This window comes from Apteryx rowi, unplaced genomic scaffold (assembly GCF_003343035.1).
Source record: "Apteryx rowi isolate R43461 unplaced genomic scaffold, aptRow1 scaffold_12, whole genome shotgun sequence".
NCBI classification, from domain to species: domain Eukaryota; kingdom Metazoa; phylum Chordata; class Aves; order Apterygiformes; family Apterygidae; genus Apteryx; species Apteryx rowi.
Window position 1 is genome coordinate 2,013,227 of NW_020447419.1, and position 19,449 is coordinate 2,032,675.

Genomic DNA, 19,449 nt, shown 5'->3' on the forward strand with positions numbered 1-19,449 from the left:
GCAAAGGGCCTCTGAGGTCCAATGGACAGGCCCCAGCATGTCAATGAACAGGAATAACTTAGTCTTATAATAATTATAACCTCTTAAGAGCCACTAATTCACCTGGAGCTTTACAGAATAAGATAACTTGCCTGATCTGAAATGCTCAGAGTCTAATTTAAACCTAGTTTAATGGGGAAAAAAGCCCATGAGATCAACTGATTACACAGTTTATTAAACTTTGGATTTAATGGTTTGATTTGGGAACAGAGTCAGAGAAGCAAGAAGGAGGAGGGACAAGTCAGGAATGGAAAGCCAAATACAGAATGGGCCGAGTTACAGTTCCACTTTGGGGTTATTCTTGGGACAGCAGCCAAACAGATTTTGGAGGGTAATGGTTTTCCTGGCTGAGAGGAAGAAAATAAACAAAACAAGAACACAGAATATTTCCCTGCTTGCATTTGGGTCAATTGACCCTAATTGCACAGTTTATTTGAATTGGACTTTTTCATAAAAGTTGTTCTGGAAGAAAGTCAAATGTAGCATTTTTTTAAATGCCAGTAGGCACACCAGGCTTTTCCCAATCATTTTTCAAGATCAGAAAGAAAGCAAAGTATGTTTTTCCTTACTAATATTTTTGGTTTTGAATAAATAGGCACTATGTCTCTACGAAAGCATTTCAACCACATAGAATACAAACCTCCTAGAATACTATTTCTTGGAGGAAACACCACATTCATAGCTACTTGTTCTTTATATCACATTTTACAGTGTCTCATAAATACCCTTTTATATTAAGACAGGGAGTTTTAAAATACGAACCCATTATTTACAAATACATAGAACAAAATCAAGAATACAAAATTTGTTACCACTTCGTATWGGAATTAGACTTTTCCTTGCAAGTCCTGTATTTACTGCACAGTGAATCAAATATACTAAGAGATTAAAACTTTTTATGGAAGTTGTCTTCAGTGGTGACAACTTCAATCTCTGACCTGTTTTTGAAGAGGCTTGACCTGAACCTGTCGAAGACTTTTTAAATGACCCACCCTGTACACCCACGCAGCTCTTGAATTCGTTTCTCCTGAGTTCAAAGGGTTCAAATAAAACTGACAAATCCAACCCTCGGAGGAAATTCTGACTGATAATTTTGTCTCTAAGGTGTTTACTTGGAAAGAAATCCACTRGATCAGGCCAACAAATGTAAAGAGAACTGGATTAGATTTAAAAATAACTCCCTTTGGCTGCTCTGGGCCTGTCCCATACGCCTGATATTTAAACACACTGTGACTTTTCTCCTGAGTTTGGCTAGTGAGCGTCCGCTCCATGAAGTCAGACTAACACGGGCATAAAAGCCCCCATCACAGATAGGCAGCGTCCCTGCAAAGATCTGAGGTTCCCAAATACATTAAAACTACTGAAAACCTTTTAAATAGTCACTGTTCTTAAATGATCCGTAGGCTTTAAATGTACATCTTTTTCATGACCCTGTTACTGGTCATTCTTCTAAGGACCCCACGTAAGCCCGTTCCCGGCAGAGGCGCTATCACTTCTTAGCATCCCCATTTCCTTAAACGAAGCAAGCGAGCAGCCTTTCCCCAAAAACGGCAGAAGTGTTGCTTCCGAGGCTAAGCGGCAAAAGATATAAGCTGTTTTCAAACACTGAAATTCTGCTATTTCTTTTCTAGCCACTCTGCTAATTTGGGAACTGTGGGCCCAGACCACAGGCTCGTGCACGTCTTTTGTTTGCCTTTGGAAGTCCTTCTGACAGCACAAAATGCTAAAATGAACTACAAACCATATGCTGAGACTATTTTTCTCTTCCACTGTACAGCTTTTATACAAATTGATGGTAAAAAGCATCATGAAAAGACAGTGCATGTATCTGAAATGAATTTAGCAGTAACGGCCCCTATGTTAAAGCCAGTGGAGCAAGGAGTAGGGGGTTAAGACCTTACTCCCCTGGGCGCAGAGGCAGGCAGGGAGTGTTTGAGCAGCTTGACTTTCAGGATAATGCAAAAATGCAGCAAAACCTAGGGTTTTGGACAACCTCATGCCATTTTTTCCCCCTTTTTCCACCAAGATTGTTGTGTACATTATTCACCAAAGACCACCACACTGCCTTAGGGCTTTTAATTTTTGACTGTGCTGTTCAGCCTACAAATTACCATCAACAATAAAATTTGATGCACAGAACTAGAACTTACACCTGGTCGCTGTTTTGCTGAGCTGTCTTATCACTATTTAAGCCATCTTTGAACCAAACAGTAAAAAGCTTGACATGTTTGATGCCTTCCTGTTTGAGTATCAGGGACATTACTTTGATAGTAGGGTAGGAATAGGATCATTTGTGTTATATGCCAGCAGCCTGCTGCAAGAGGAATGTAGAAAAATAAAGTGCTTGTCTTAAAATGCTAAGCTGCATTGCAAAGGACATGATAAAGTCAGAAATATATCCTGGATAATTAAAAAAAATTAAACTATGAGCAGTTGCATATCAGTGATCAGGAGAGTCCAAAATGGACAACAATTACCGAACATCATCTCATATGCTTAGTATTTCATAGAATCAAACAGAAAAACAGAGCGCTGTAGGAATCTAACTTTTCAGAGAGCTATACATGGGCTGAACTTTATTCACAGGAAAAATATCACTCGCATGAATGGGATAGTTCAGCTAAGTGCACATGCAGGTCTTCCAAATGCTAGTCAGACACACTCCTTAGCACGTGATGAGTGAATGCTGACTTCTAAACGACAGTGACTGCACAACGTCTTTAAAAACAAAATCTCCAGTTGGAGAACCTGGCATTTCAAAAATCAGAAAGCAGATGAGATAGCTACTAAATCAGCAAGTTTCAAACGTGCAGAATGAAAAATGTGAACACTTTTTTATTCAAGTATTTTAATATTTGGCATTTTATCTGTCGGAGAAAGAGCAAAGATTCACAGCTTGGCTCAAATGTTGCCCAGACAAATTTGACTAGCCTCAAGAAATTACTCATCAGCATGTGGGAGATACAGCTGAACGGCAGACGGCTTATCACGAGGAGAATTAACCCAGGCAGGTGAACCTGTACTCTTGGGGTCTCATGTTCTTTTACACCTCTCACATTTATCATTGGATAGACTTTGCAATTCATGAGATGGGACGCTCACTCTGATGTGTCAGCAAGAAAATATTCTGGTGAAAAGCCAGAATACGCTTGTCTTTCTATGAAACTGGCATAAAGAGAAATAAATTCAACAGCTTATCTTGGCATGAGAACTATCAGCTTTACTGGCAAGAAATTCCTACCAATGAATTGCAGCCTCGCAAACATCCAACCTACTGGGAGTCTGGCACAGTATTAAGATAACTCCAACCCAAATCCAACCTCTATTCAGTATTTCTTCCCAGAATGTTTGGAAAGAATCATAACCATCTAAATATTATTTTTCTGTATTCTCATTTCCCTATAAGTAACATATATTTTAGTTTTAAAAATTACTGTGAATGTGTCGTAGATTTTTTGAACCATTCAGTCTGACACTATGCTATCTAGAAAAAARAAGAAAAAAGGAACGTCATGTATTTTCAAAGTCTGAAGGCTGCATTATAGCTTCAGCTTAGTAATTACAAAGATTTATGTTCCATTCTGCCCCAAATCCAGAGCTCATCGTCCATTCAACTTACACAGCTTTGACTTACAGCTCTCTGCATCCATTATCTTTAATAATAAAGAGCTGACTGAAGTTAATGATTGAAGAGCAAGATGTGATTAATAATATGAATCTAATTTATGAGAAAACAAACCAGAGTATGATTTTCATGTTTCATTAAAATTATCTTTAAATGTACTCCTTAATGCTAATTGATCTCACAGAGGTGAGAAAATATTCTGTTTCAAATTAATGGGAGAAAATCATTCATCTTTCTGGAGGGAACATTTAATACCATTCAATATTTAGAGGGAGAGAGCATCTTCACAGTGATTTTGCCACTTAAAGTGATACTTCAATGTGGGCAYGTGTCTGAAACTTGCAAGATTTCCCACTGAATGAGGAAGCAATTCAGAATAAGAAATACAAAACAAAATGCCATACACGACGCTCTGTTTTCGCTAAAGATMTTTTCTACCTTAGCAAAATTACCCGCTGTGGAAAAATGGTAGTGGGGAACTAAAATTGAACAGGCTTTTGCCAAAAGTTTATCACAGAAAAACCCTTTTACATTTATTAATTTACTTTGAACATGAGACTACTGGAGACACTTGGATGACAAACTTCCATGCAGAATTTATGGAAAACACCACAAAACAGAAGCCTATTTTCCACCAAGTTTTCATTTTGTTTGTATTTCAAAATTTGTTCTCTTTTTGAATTATTCATATTTGGCTATCAAACGCTCTTACAAACCAACACATTTAAGAATAATGAGTCTTGATTGGCTTCATTTTAACTTGTGCTTTATGCCCAAGATTATTATTAAAGAACCTTCTATTCGGTCTGTTTCTATGATCCTTAAATAGAAATTGCCTAATGAGCATCTCGAATCCTCCACTGTCATTCTCATGTTGGTTTTTCTCATCCTGTGTTTGTATAGCTCTGATGACAATGTCTATTAATACACAGCAATGGCTCTTTGCCTCCCTCCCCTCCAAGCCCTCGCATGAATACAGCCTGCTCTGTTCTGGGCTTCAATCTGGTACCTGGGCACTGTTAGAGAAATGCAAAGGTGACCACAATACCAACTGAAATGGCAGCTGGAGAATCTCAAAAGTTGCTGTATGAATTGCTCTATACCTTAACAGCAGCGATAACTATTGAATTTTCTGATAAGAGAGAAAAAAAAAAATTCTCTTCCCTTGTTCTTGTATTCCGCTTGAAAGGGATTTACATATTTGGCCTGCGAAGCAGCAGGGACAAATACAATCTGTAGTGGACCACCCTGTTAATGCTGAGCAATCCATTTATACCCATACCAAATAACGAAGGCAGAGAAGAACGGGGGAAGAGATGCAGAGTTTCTGACACCACCTACAGTGATATATTTTGGAGAAAACAATACATAATTCATGAGAAATCAGCAATGAGGTCTGGAGAGAATCCCTTCTAAAGGAGGAATAAACACATCAGACCTCCCTGTTATTGCAGCTTGTGTTTCTCCTATACCATGTTTCCTCATTTCTTTGTGCATAACCTAAGGCACATGCCAGCACATACAAAAGGAGCCAAAGAAAACCTACCTGCAGCTGCTCTTCCCTCGAGCTGATTCAGCCCAGCGTGTGGCAATGCAGTCTTCCAAACCCAGAGCACCAATTGCTAAACCCACCACCACCAGACTAAGCCTACCTGTTTATTCAGTGATCTAGGGGTACGTCCATTTGTTGCACTGTGAGGACTCAAACGTCTCATTAGTCGAGGAAATGTTATACGATGATATTTTTGGTTGGTGGACAATAGCTCGGTTAATACTCCACTGCCAAATCACTCTTATTTTCCATTTCAATTTTATACTGGCTTCCATTTTTCTCCCACAATACACATCATTACTTTGCTTGAATTTAAGAGAGACCAAAAAACAGACTGCTTACTCACCATTCTGGCATCCCAGAGGGATAAAGTCTTGTCAGCAGAGCTAGTGAGAGCAGTGTTGGAGAATGGAAGAAACTCAATGCTATTGACTGAATCCTTATGGCCACGCAGAGTGTGTTGGCATCTCTCGCTACAAGAGAAAATAAAACCAGAAATATAGCTCTTGACATTCAGGATAGTAAGAACAGGCAGGACAAGCTTAGGTAAAATAACAGATTTCAAGTGTCTTTCCTAGTTATTATTTTTGGAGTTRAAGACTGACCGCTACACTGGAGGGGGGCAGGGATGAGAGGAAGCCTCTTTGATCAGCAGACCGATTAACCCAATTGGATACAATGTAAAGGTCGTTCTTTGATGATTCTTTGTTGAACCTCATGTAGGGAGTCTGCACCTGCTTTTTTTCAGTCGTGTAAGTATTACCTCTTCCTACACACTTTGCCTCTTAAAAAAAAAAAAAAAAAAAAGGAAAAAAAGACAGCGAAACACATCAGAACTGTACTGATATGCCAAAGGACAGTGAAGGACTATAAACAAGAAAAATGCAAAGCAGCCACTTCTCCGTTATTTGAAAGATGAGATACTTTTCAGGGAGAGATGCGACTGAGATATGAAGTGGGTACCCTATACATTTGGAGACATAGCTCCATTCTCTTGTTGAAATGGAGCTACTTAAACCTCTGTCAACATCCTCGACTCCAACTGCTGAATAAAAACACTGCACTTGAAATCCAGAGCAAGGCTGCAGGGTTTCTTCCTTTTTCAGTACTACAAAATTCCATTCACTGACGATGACGTGGGGCCAGTTTCATTGCACCCAGCTAGTGTTCACTTCCCAATGATGCGGGCTGGGGTGGAAAGGTAAAAAGAAACAGAGAAGTGGGGTTTAAAGGACAGAAGTGAGGGAAGAGCCAACAAGGAAAGCATCATTTTGYTGTCCTGAGTTCTCCTAGCTCATCAGTTATGCAGTAATACCCTGGAGGTTTTTGTTTTGTTTTCTTATCTTTTAATGAGTTTATTTCTGAGACAACGCTGTTGATCCGCCCTAGTTCAGGGCTTGAATCTGTGAGGGATGCAACATGAGCCAGGAACCTTTTCCTCTTGGAAGTAACACAGACAATGACTGCGATTCTGCTGCACAGAACCCATTTGCACCAAATGGGCCAAAGCTGGTGATATAGTCATGAGCTTATAAAACCTTTTGGCTTTCTAGTTTGTTTTCTATGTGTGAGCCAGAGAAGCACGTTCCCTGAACTGGAGTCCAGGAGAGCAGCGGGAAGACCCCAAGGACGAAAATGACAAGACAGAAGGTAACAAAAAATCTGATTATCCAAGCTAAAGAGAAGGGCAAAGGCTGAACTTCTACGCAAGCACAGCCAGAGGGGAGAGGGATTGAAAGGAAAGGGGGTTCACCACCAGTCGTGGCTGTATACAAGACTCACATGTGCTGATATGTTTGAATCTCTGATTTCATTTGATATCTTATAGATGAAAGACCATCTAGCTTGCAGTGTTCGTACCATTATACCCGGTGAGAACATAACARGTAAGTGCGTGTACTATGAAAAAATCTCATTAAGGTAAAGGCAGCAGCAGTTCCAACCTCTTTGTTCAACTGACTCAAATAGTAAGAAAAAATAAAAATCAACAACYCATCATAAATTACCACAGTTTTCAGTGATAGCCCAGAATTGTATTCCTTGCTCAAGTGATTTCAATAGTAGAAACGCACCTCCCCTGAGCTGGCTGCCAAATATATCACTGGGGCTTGCAAATTAGATTACCAGGTGGCTATTAACTGAGAATTTCCTACAGGATTTTATTAAAGAAGTTGTCAGCAGAGGGAATTAAAGATGTGATTTTTTTTTTTCCCCCTCCTGCCTGCCCATCAGCAGAAGACTCACAGAGCTCTGGCAGGTTTTGGATTAAGAGCACTGAAGATCAGAAGTGGGCCAGGAGAGCCCAAGAGTTTTGACGGGCGCTGTCCCTGATCGCTGATCCAACAAAGCCACTTCTCGGGCCGCTTTTAATCCCTTGTCCTTTCCTAGCCTGGAACGCATACGCTGCTGCAAGCTGCACACCCAGCTCATCCCCACCAACAAGTTAGCAGAAGAGAAGTAAGTTGCTTCGGAGTAGAAATATTACCCAGGAAATATATTTCAAAGAAATACTAGATTTTACATGTATCATTTTGCAGAATCTATGTTTTTTCTATTTATAGATAATACGTTATACTATTCGGTATTATCTGTTATATAGAGTACCTGTGTTATTTTATCACACGGACTCATTTTAAGCTATTCATAAGTACTGTGGCTGTTAGAGCTCAGTGCACAGGATATCTGATATTCATGATCGCTTGATATATGACAATAAAATAACTTCAATAGAATAACTTTTTGTTTCACAGTCTCATGGTAATGTTTTACACCACAGAATATGCCTTTTTCATCTCAGATCATATACTTTTATTTGTGCATAGGCAAGCCATTTTTTAAAAGTGACCAATAATTTTTGCCCACTTACTTTGCTCTGTAAAGAACTCTGACTTGAAGAAAGTCCTGAGCATTTTGTGATAAGCAAAATCCTGCCAGGTATTTTTATGGACACGTTCTACTCAGTTTTGAAAACATGAACAACTTTACATATCACAGTGTTCCACTAGAGGAAAAGGGGATATTGCCCTGGAATAACAGGATGTGCCTATGTGTTTTTCAAAGGCGGGAGGGAACAACATCTTCAACTGCTTATGGGACTTTGGGGTAAAAGACCACAGGAAAAGGAAGGGGGAAAAAAAAGCAAAAAAAGAGTATTTTATTCTTGAGTCCCTGACATAAGATATGGGCCATCCCAGGCAGCCAGGCTGCAAGAACAGACTTGCGAGAGATTAATTAGGTGCCAAAGCCAGAAGGTCCACTCCGAATCCCCTAGCAAGGTGAAAATGGACTAAAGTGATGGACCATGACAGCAGCAGAAGGGAAGGAAATGATTTGTACTTTTCCATCAAGAACACAAATGCTCTGGCCCACCGCCGTTGCCTCACTCTCTACTTGCCACCTCGATATCATCGCGTACCGACAAGCGAGCTCCGGCCCTCAAGATCTAATTTACCCCTCTGGTAAACAACTGGCTGATATTTCCAAGAACCTCCAACTGCTACCTAAAATAAACTGGTCTTTTCTTCCAGCTGAGATATAATTTCAGCAAGTCTGCGTCTTGCATACAAGCCATCTTTCGGTTGGAAAGGGGAGCACTTTATTTAGATGCTCTATTTTCACAACGAAGAATTTGATACGAAGGCTGGATCACCCTGTTTTTCATGGGAAGTCATAGTTCTACCTAATGGCTCAAGATGATCTACATTAGTATAAATCTAAGGCACCATCATCATCTAATCTTTTTTGCTCTTTGTGAACACATAGCTCATGGATATAAACTTAACCGTCTCTGCAAATTTTAGTTCAGGAAAGAGAGGGAATCATCCATGAACAGCAGCTTAGGGATTTGCAGTACTCGCGTTCCTTCAACCCAGAAAAAAGGAGGAGGACCTGAATAGATGATGCCATGGTAGAAACACCGCCCAGTAATTCTGTATTTTGCAGACCGCACTCTGAACCTATTCCCAGACACTGACTCCAAACCTCATCCTTTCCCCATGTTATCACTACTTTTTCACAGAAACACTTTAGTTAATACATTTTCTTGTCTCATAACTAGCCATCCTCAATGTTCTTGTTTTCCCTACAAAGTCAATTTCCCATCCCTTAAGTGTAGATAAAGTAATGACCTGCTTCAATAAATCAGCCTTTATTTCAGCTCAACAGGTTTAGATTTTTTCCTTAACTGGTTCAAACAAACATGGACATCCTGTCACATTTCTAAGAAACACACCTCCATCGCAAACGCTGGCGCTTTAATTAATCATCCCATTTTCAATACCACTAGCTCAACAGTAATGAAAATTTTTTACTTGCTAAATTTTTAGACTGGACTGCATTATTGAAATTCAAAGCTGTACTTTTGGTGAAACTGCCTCAAAAACACGAGATATGGGATGTTTCCACTTATGGCTTTCACTGGATATTAACAGCCTGGCGTCTCTGCACTAATGCATAGTATCAGCCATCCAATGCACTAGTTAGATATTTTGTCAACTGTATAATAACAGAAAAGACAATACAAATATTGAGCAGATTTCTTCTGCTCTCATATCTGCACAGAAGGGGTTTAAACTGTGTCCAAAGCAACAAGAATGGAGACTTCTGAGCTGCTCCTCCCTGATGGCAACATTTTACACGTGCCTGGTACCTATTTACTGCTAAAGGCTATCCAGGGTGCAAAGCACTGGAGAAGCCGCAGTGCTCCATACCGGCCTAATACTCATTTCCAAAGACACACAATAAACTAGAGTGACATGTGAGATTACACCTTGCAAACTGTTTTGCTATTTAAAAGGGTTTTAAGGAAAAAAAAAACAAAACAAAAATCATGTTTACTAGCAATTATATGAAAATATGACAATCTCTGCCTTCTTAATTCTTTTACACACGTGGCTTCTATGCTCAGCTGTAGTTAGAAAAGTAGGGGGCCACTGATAGCACTTTAATGATTACTTATTCATAGTTACTTTATTGCAGTGCCATATTAGATCTCCTTTCTAGAATGGTAATTAAAAGCACTTCTTATAACCAATTGAAATTAATGAGATTTTAAGCATGTGCTTCGAGTTAGGGCCTTTACCAGCCACCTTTTACCTGCCTTCCAAAGAAATACCTTAAATGCACTAACCCTCACAAATTGCATTACCTTTTCCAACAACTGCTTTCTCAAATCATCCCATGGAAAGAACACTAAACCAAACCTTTTTATATCTGTTGAATAACATTCTACTATGTGAACCACAATTACCATTAAATAAAATGTCAAGGSAAATTGTACCAGAAAGTCACCGGCTATGAACACGCACGCCACACTTCTCRGGAAGCTTTGTAAGGTCACACAACCATCAGCCTCCGATCGTTTTATACTGATAAAATTGTAAGTTAAAAGGAAAATACTTCTAACAAAAACAAATCCTATCGCTTTCCCATTACATGGCTTTATCTCCAGAATGTGTTTAAATTAGGCACAGAACTTTCCTAGCCAAGATCAATGGACAAGTATAGCAAATGGGCTGGCTTAAGACATTAAAATGCCAGCTTGTTTTATGCTGTTATAAATGCATCCTATCATGTCTTTACATTTTATGACCTCTATTTTATTTCTAGGTAGCTTCACATATGACACATCCAATTATTCATGTCAAGAATATAAAACTACCAGTATTTCAGTAAAAAGTGCCTACCATCATTTACAACAATGATTTTTTTTCTTGACCCATCATTTCACTAAACGTAACACATTTTATAGGACACTGACATGTGGGGACACTTTATTTATAAAGTACATTTGTCTTTGAAAAGATACATGAAAGTATGATGCTGTCAATATGAGCCACTCAGTTATTACTTATCTTCAATAAAGTGAAGGTATCTTCTAATTCTGAATATTCATTTGTGCCCTCTTTCTAATCAGTGACTTTGAAAATGAAATGCTAAAGTATATGCTATTATTATTTTTGAGAAAATGCAGACATTTCTTCTCTGATATTTATAAATGTTTATAAAGAAAATACCAACTAAACCTTTCCATGTGAAATTTATCCTAATACTCAGCACTCATGGACCATTTGAGTTTTCACTCTGCAAACCAACGAGCGATCCCCCCGTCTGAAGGCAGCTTTGTGCAATTCAGGGTTTCTCTGGCAAGGGTCAGCTCGCAGAGCCTAGTCCTGAGCTATTACATCTTCAAAGTGAAATCATTTTACATTATTGTTTTCAGATGCTTTAAATCGTGAAACGCCCAATGAGCGGGAACGGGGATTAAGCGTGCAAGCCTCCGGTCATCACTCCCAGGAGAGCCGGCTCCGAGCTCAGCTGGAGCCCGCTGGCACAGCCTTTCTGGCCCACTCCCATGGCAAGCGCCCTGCCGCCGGGAGCAGGACTGGGTCCAGGTTTATCACCAGGGGAGGCTGACAGCTCCRGCTTTTAGTCTAGTGCACAGTAAATTGAGCGTGTAAAAGGAAAGCAATCCCTGAAGCAGTGTGGACTTAACTGATAAGCTGAAGGGTGAAATTCTTCCCTTTCCTTCCTCTTCCCTTTCCCTTCTGCCACTAGCGCAGCACAGCCTTAGCGATCAGAGATAACCAAGAAAGAAGCCCCACGTGATACCACTGTTTTAGCAATATTTTCCGAGTACATAAACAAACATTACTGTTCCGACTCTGCAAGTTCACAAGGCTGTAATAAAATACTGTTACAGCTGTCTTTCATAAGAAACATGAAAACTTAGCATCCTTACGCTTTAACTGTTACATGTCTGTTAAAACAATGATGCTCTGCAATGGTTCAGATCACTCTTAACTAAAAAGGCATTAGTCACCATTAATTGTTACACTTCCTTCTTGCTTGACAGATTTGTCACACATTTTGAAAAGCTGTCGCACCTTATTTCTTAGAGGGCAAATTTCTTCTCTCAAATTTGGCAAAGTCCTTTTCCTCCTTAATTTTAAGGGGAGCTGAACTGAACGCGGCAACTTTTCTTTTACACCAATGTACAAATACTCAACAAAACTATCACGAGCCCTGCTTCGGTTTGCGTTGAAATCAATAGGGAAAATCCCAGTGATTTTGCTGGCCAACAGCACCCTGTTGGGACAGGAATTGCCACCCTTTTCTGGCCCTGCTTGCACAAGGGACGCGTGCGATACAGGGTGGACTTTTGCGCCTGTGCAGGATGCATCTATGCCTTCCCATGCACTTACTGCGAGGCCTCACTTTTAGCAAAACTCTAAAAGAAACTGAAAGTCAAAGTCTGAGCCCGGCTGGCCCCTAACTTTGGGCATCATTTTATTAAGTCTGAACACGCTGAGTGCTCCACAGCCCAGTCTACTAGCAGATATTTTGGGGCTGAATCTTCCTAAGCACCATGTAACTATTAAAACCTGCCAGCAGCAGGAACAGGAGCCAAAAGCAGGCAGGTCAAGCTTGCCAGTAAACCTCTAACTCAAAATACAAGCATGGCTTCCCTTGCTCTTGTGCGGTGCCACCTGCATTAGCAGCGCGCAGCCTTCCTGCCATTTAAGCATTTGGGCGTTGTTAACATGCTGCTCGGGCAGCAGCAACATCCAGCAGAACAGGAAAGCAATTTTGCTGTGTTGTGTTGGCAATTTACTTCATCTCCAGAGACCTTGCCTCCTTACATACTTTGCTGTTCTAAAAATTACTTTGTCCTATTTCTGTAACTTGAAAGAGCCTCTTTGGTAAACACTACCCTGAAAGGGAAAATTGCATGTACCTGGGAACACAGAGAGTACAGAAAAGCACATGCAAAACAGAAAAAGAGGGCAAAGCATTGCATTAAATGCAGTCTAATAGCTTGAGCTTCAGATTCAGCAAGTTCTAACAGTGAGGGACATTTGGTCAAAACTCCCCTAATAAATTTATAATTAACTGGCAGAAAGCAACTCTCTAGGCTGAATTCTCTTCTGCAGTGAAGCTGGGTAACTTCCAAATAATCACTGTCCTTGAAATATTGTTCTATAAATGCAGGCAAAAGAGGTTTCAAAACTTCATGCCTTACCTTTGAAGCTAAATTGCTTATTTGTCTCAATTTCCTGTAATTTATGTAACAGAACATATATTACCAGACAGGAAGGCAATTATAACATCATTTATTTGTGAAGAGAGAAGACTTTTGGAAGAGCTCTACTATATGTATTTTAATAGAAGCTATATATTTATTCAGTGCATGGAAACTTCCACTACTAGTGAGATACTGAAAAAAAACCCACCCAACAACTCTGGGAGAAAAAGCACAAAAGCAAAGTTTTAAGGACACACTGGTTGCTATGGTGGTGAACATAGACTTGACTACCTGATACTATCCTGACAACTAATAAGAACCCATATTTTCTACTGTAGATTATTGAGCATGTTTCTGCACAGAGTGCACACAGGTGGTGGATATTTGGGGTTTACAGAACAAGAGACTTTTGCAGGTACCTTTTTCTGTTAGAGCTGTTTAGTAAAAGAAGACAAAAAAGGAATTTAAACTATTATATTCTTATTTTCTTTGGCTGATTCAAATATTATTCAAAACTTGGATCTAATCTGATAAATACTGAAAATAGTAAATTATGATTGACAACAGTTTTATATGTTTCACATGAGTGAAAAGCGCAAATTACAAAATTATTAACATTCTACTCAGGCTTTTGCTGAAAGGTGTAAAGAAATAATAGTGTATACCGATAATCTTTGTCTCTTTTTTTTTGCTTGAAACATGAATAATGAATCTGCTAATTATCATAATGAAGATTTAGTCACAATGTCTTACATTTCTCTGAACAAGTGAAGTGCTATGTAAGAAATTAAGAATTAATATTTTTATTATTTTCTGCTTTAGGAAAAGGGTTTTCAGTGTGAAACTGAAATTAAATAAAAGGAAAGATAAAAGAAAACAATAAGGCATCAGATCTCTAAAGACTTAAGAAAGGTTTACAAAATGTTTTTGTTCTGTTCTTTTCCAGTTAATGGTATGGTTTTATATTAATATAACTAAACATATATAATCGTAGCATGCACCCAAGACAAATATCATTGTACAAGAACAGCATTCACAATTACAAGATCATACTGATTTCTAAAGCAATATAGCAAAGCTGTAGAGCCCTTTAGAGATGAGAGCTGGAACTAACCACATCCTTAAATGTAAGTATTTTCTTAAATGTTCAGCTGGACCAGGACCAGAAGATACATCACTTTGCAAAATTTAGCCTAAAAATAGCAACAAAAATTAGTACTTCCATAGCTATCTCAACAGAAAGGCCAACAAGTGAAYGATCAGCATGAATTGAAACACCCATTTCTTTGCGCGTAGCTGTTCTGGACTGAGTCACAGCAGCAAGGGAGGCCAGAGGAGCCTGAAGCAACCTAGGTCCACGCTCACAGCATCACAAGGGTTGCAACTTCCAGGACTGTCTTTAGGTGGAAGAGGAGAACTTTTGTTTCAGTTGGTCCAGAAAGGACAACAGCTGAGATTGTAAGTTTTGCAATATAGCATGTATATTTTCATATTAGATTATAATATTTTGCATTATCTTTTACCATGTAGATTCAGTTGAACACTGCATCCTGTCAAGGTTTCTTTAAAGTCTCCCTAGACAACACCTGGTTGTTGGTGGCATTAGGCATTCTCAGCTGAAGACAACAGCCATTGCAAAAGCTCACTTTCCATTGAAATTGGCCTCCAAATCAACTTTGATAATTTACTTTAGCTACTTTATTTGAAAAAGCATCATCTTTTGTTTTGGTCCAAATTTTTTTTTTTTTTTTAAGTAGTCAGTCATGTTTGAAATTACTTCAAATTTTGATTATTTTTCAAAGGGCCCTATTTTCAGAAGTTCAGAATCATATCAAGAAAAATGACTTTGAAACTAAGTGTGGGACATGAACAAGATATAGGCATTTACATGCAAAATTTTGATCTTAATAAGCCTTTTTAAAGGATCACTGTTCTATAAATAACCCCGGTCTTGCTTGTAAACATCATTAAAAGTCTAATGTCTGGGCAAGGTCCAAAGTATTCTTATCCTGAYGATATTTAGCAATTTGTCATTTCTCTCACCCCTAAACTCAGTCAAAAACCAGAAATAAATCTGTTAATGCTCTGCTAAGGAACTCAACCTAGCAGGCCTTCCCAGAGCATCTGCATCAGGCACCGATAGGGTCTGGGCCCCACAAACCACAGCGATACCCACTCGTGTGCTGGGGCACTAGCCCACACCCCAGATTCCTCACTCAAAATTCAAGGTTTAGGTTCAGTTTTTCCCTCTGCTCAAGGAAACTCAACACATATGTATTAAGCTATTGGATCATGGCTATAACTGCTTGCAAACTTTTTTATTGAGTCCAACTATAGTGCAGAAGATAACTTCAGCGAGCTGAAAAACAGGATTTCTGCAGGCGGATGGTCAAGGCACTTGGAGTCACAAGCCCTGAAGTGGTCCCCACTCCCAGGTGAGCCCATGTATTTCATAGTTATTGAATAAAATGCTATTTCAGTCCTTAGGACAGAGACTTGAACCCAATTTTCCTCTGAGATGCCTTCTGGACAGTACGAGGGAGACCTAGGCACAGTCACCTACCTCGGGATTACTGGCAGCAATCCAGGGAGAAGGTGCACTCAGGGCAGACAGCTACACTGTGATGCTTATATTATTTTTTGACTCTAAGAGCTCAGCACTTTTCTGCAAATCAAGCTGCTTTAAGGGATTTTTTTGTTGGACAGCTAAAGATGGGAGCACCAGAAGCCATTAGGTCTTATTGAAAACCACAGCCTTATTTTATTAAACAATTATCTCCTATTCCCTTGAGGCATCTGGGTACTAGATAATCAGATAAGCCCAATCTCAGTAATAATAAAATAGCTCTAAACCGTTTAGGCTGACACGGAGTGCTGCAGAAGCAGTAGGAGCCTGTGTTTTGCTCGGCAGTCCGGCAGCRGAGGAAGCGGTGCCTCGCTCCCCAGCGCCAGCGGCCAGCCCCCAGCAGCGCTCACCTCGCCTCCCCTTTCCAACGCCAGTACAGACACTGCTGCTTGCCCTTCTTCTCGCTTTCCTTTCACACAAAAGCTTTACAGGTGAAACTGCTGCCTTTTCCAGCTAACGTTGACCAACGAAACCCAGATTTCTCTGTTAATTCATCCAAGATTTTACTGCTGTCGATTTTGAAAGGTAATAGCATACACTTACTTTGACGGATCACTGCCATGCGATTCAATTTTTTTCCTTTGGATATTTAGGCTTATGTTAGATCTGTTCTGCTCATAAAGGTTATTGTAGCCAAAGTTTTAGGCTTCTCTTATTCATATAAAATATAGGGGAAAAAGTCAGCCATCTAAACTCAATATTCAGATCTGCTTTAGGTTGTATTTCAAGCACCCTGAAGAATTTGTGCCATTTCCCTAATTTTTTGCTTTTTTCATTTTTATTTCACTCTTTGACTTGATTATGTTGGCAGATAGGRAATATGTCATGATATGCTGCCCAACAATTGACTTGCCATGCAAGATAAATAAAATGAGAAATGTGAAAATGAAAAATAAAAACTGAAAACATATTACAGACATTCTGAAACAAAGTTGTGCCCTCTCAAAAGCTTTTGAGATGTYCTCTGCTAAGAATTATCCTTTTAAACCCCATTTTAAAATACACTGACATAGACAAAAATAGGAGACAAAACACATTTTGAAAAATTCTGACTAGTTCTGTGAAACAGATTGCTCTGGTGCCATTTTTACTCTCCTCTTACAGCTCCTTCATCTGCTGACTAAGGAAGGGGGCTGGCTATATGATTTTTATTTTTTTCACTTGTATCCAAAACCAGATGAAAAGTGGAAAAGTAAGATGGGATTTGACTGCCAAATCCTACTGGTTCCTGCTTCCAAGAGAGAATAGTGGACAAAACCAGGTTTATAGGATTCTCCAAAAGCTTGTCACATTTCCCCACRTCCTCTCTTTCTAAATTCTTGATATATGCGCTCTGAAGATAGAAGCTGGTTCAGCCCTTTCTATGCACACTGCAGGAAGAAATCCTGATGATTGCTCCTGGTCCTCCCTTGCCAGAAAAGAACTTTTGAGGTATTTCATTCAAATCATTTTTGAAACGCTCCATGTAGGAATATTTTCCCACCAGAAGACCATATAATCTTGCTATGCTATACTGGAATTAACATTTTCTGTAGAATCATTATATCTTATCTTGAGGCTGATGTGATCTATTTCTTGTGAAAAGACATTGACAAATGTAATAATAAATAGCTTTTCATAGGATTTTAAGTCTATAACTGCATATAAAAGCACATTTAATAAAATGCTACTCCTATAACACAAAAGTCTAAAATAACTTGTCAAAGCTTACTCTGAGCTCATCTTGTAGAAATCTATATAGATTTAGGATGAGATTTTCAAAATTCCCTGATAAAGCTGAGTCTCAGATTCTTTAAGTGTTTGGATGCCTAAATAAGCAGTTAGATACTTCAAGGGCTTTTCAGCAGTGACAACATGCCCACTCCCACAGATTCCCAAACAACTCCCAGGCTTTTTTTTAAAGATACAGCTCTGGGGGGCATCTTCAAAGATGGGATCCTGCGCCGCTAACATCTACGTAGGTGAGAACTTTGGGATGCGACTTTGCCAGCGTTAGGCAGAAGCTGGCAAGGAGAAGGCCCRGGGCTTCTGGTTGCTAAGAGTTGATATTAAAGTGCATGAAGGACAACCTGGGTTTTTCACTGTTATTAAAACACAATGTTTCATAAAGGAAAAGCTAAAAAGTTATAAAACTGCTGACAAAAGGGAACAACTGAAACAAGAGTTATATAGACGGAGACAAGCAGAAGTCTAGGGAAGACACATCCACAGAGCATTTATAAAAGTGACTTAGTTTAATTTGGGTATCAGCCCTCAAAAAATAAAATAAAATCAGCCTATTAGTTTACCTCCGTTTGCTGGTCCTGCTGCATAGCAATGAAATCAAGTATAGGACAAAAAAAGCAGCAGAACTTCATTATTTAATATCACCAGCTTCTTAAATTCTATATCCAGGATTAGACTAACATCTTTATATCAAACCCCCAATCCGTATTTAGGAAGAATCATGTAAGCAACATGGGTAACTTAAAGTTTTCAATGCACATGTAACAAAATTTCAGCAATTTTGTGCTCACTGAATATACACAGACAAACACACTATGCACCAAAACTAGATGCACACCATGAACTATTCTACCAGACGCTGTCTTATTACTCTTTCTGCTATAAAAAAAGAAAATGCCTTAACCAAAATATCAGGTAAGGAAAAACCTACAGTCTCAAACTCAAAAATGCAATGACAGGTGAATGTGAAAGCTGCCCCCCCCCCTTTTTATTTATTACTACATTGCAACCCGGGAACCTTAGCCTTTCTCATTTCTCAAATAAAATGCCATGGGCTAAAATACAAAGCCACAGCCTGTTGCAGTAGTGTAGAGGACTAAGAGAGCCTGGGCCAGTACTGTGTTGTTGTAAGTTAGCATACGGTTACACCGAATATTAATGGATGGGTTTAATCTACCGCGTACAGATTCACTGCAGAAAAAGCAGTGTTGATCCTGTCCTATGTTAGTTTATTTTCTTATTTTAAATTTGACTGAAATTCCTTTATACCTACTAAATGAGCAAATCCTTTCTGAAAGCAGTACAACATGGCTGCAATGCAATAAATATAAGCACTTTAATATTTAAGTGAAGAAAATGAATTTCAGTGTGTTTTCAGATTGGTTTTCTTCAGTGCCAAGTTTCTTTATTTGTCCAAACAAAATGGATTTTGAGTGGGTGGCAGTCTTAAGGAGCTCTGCAGCACTGTTTCAATGGCTTTGTGAACTTGGGAAGATATGATGAATAATGGATTTGCTGTGCTCTGAGACAGAGCGCTCCAACAACAACAGTATCATTCCAGGCTCTCCAACACGCAGCTGCTGGAGTGCCAAATAAAAACCTGGCCTACCCGGCCCAGCTACAGGTGCTCGCATTTTTGTTCAGTGCATTTGCCATAATCGTTGTAGCAAGCAATGGGACTGGCTTGGTGTTTTAGGCCAGGAAAATACTCGAACACAGAGTGTGAAGGGCTAAATTAGTGTCCTCCTTTTAGAGACATGAATGTATATTTCCCCRTCGCATGGGGAGAGAGACTCTGCTCTCATGGGGAGGGATACCTCTGCTATTGAGTCTGTTTTATACATAATAATTAAATCTTT

At 39.3% G+C, this 19,449-nt stretch overlaps 1 protein-coding gene across 1 annotated transcript in view; it reads right to left on the reverse strand.

Annotated features, from left to right (window-relative positions):
- SPAG16 (sperm associated antigen 16) overlaps positions 1-19,449 on the reverse strand; it is a 413,089-nt gene that overhangs the window by 144,882 nt on the left and 248,758 nt on the right. Inside the window, exon 12 of the mRNA XM_026087987.1 lies at positions 5,563-5,689. Within this exon, the coding sequence (XP_025943772.1) occupies positions 5,563-5,689 (127 nt within the window). The remainder of the gene's footprint in view (positions 1-5,562; positions 5,690-19,449) is intronic.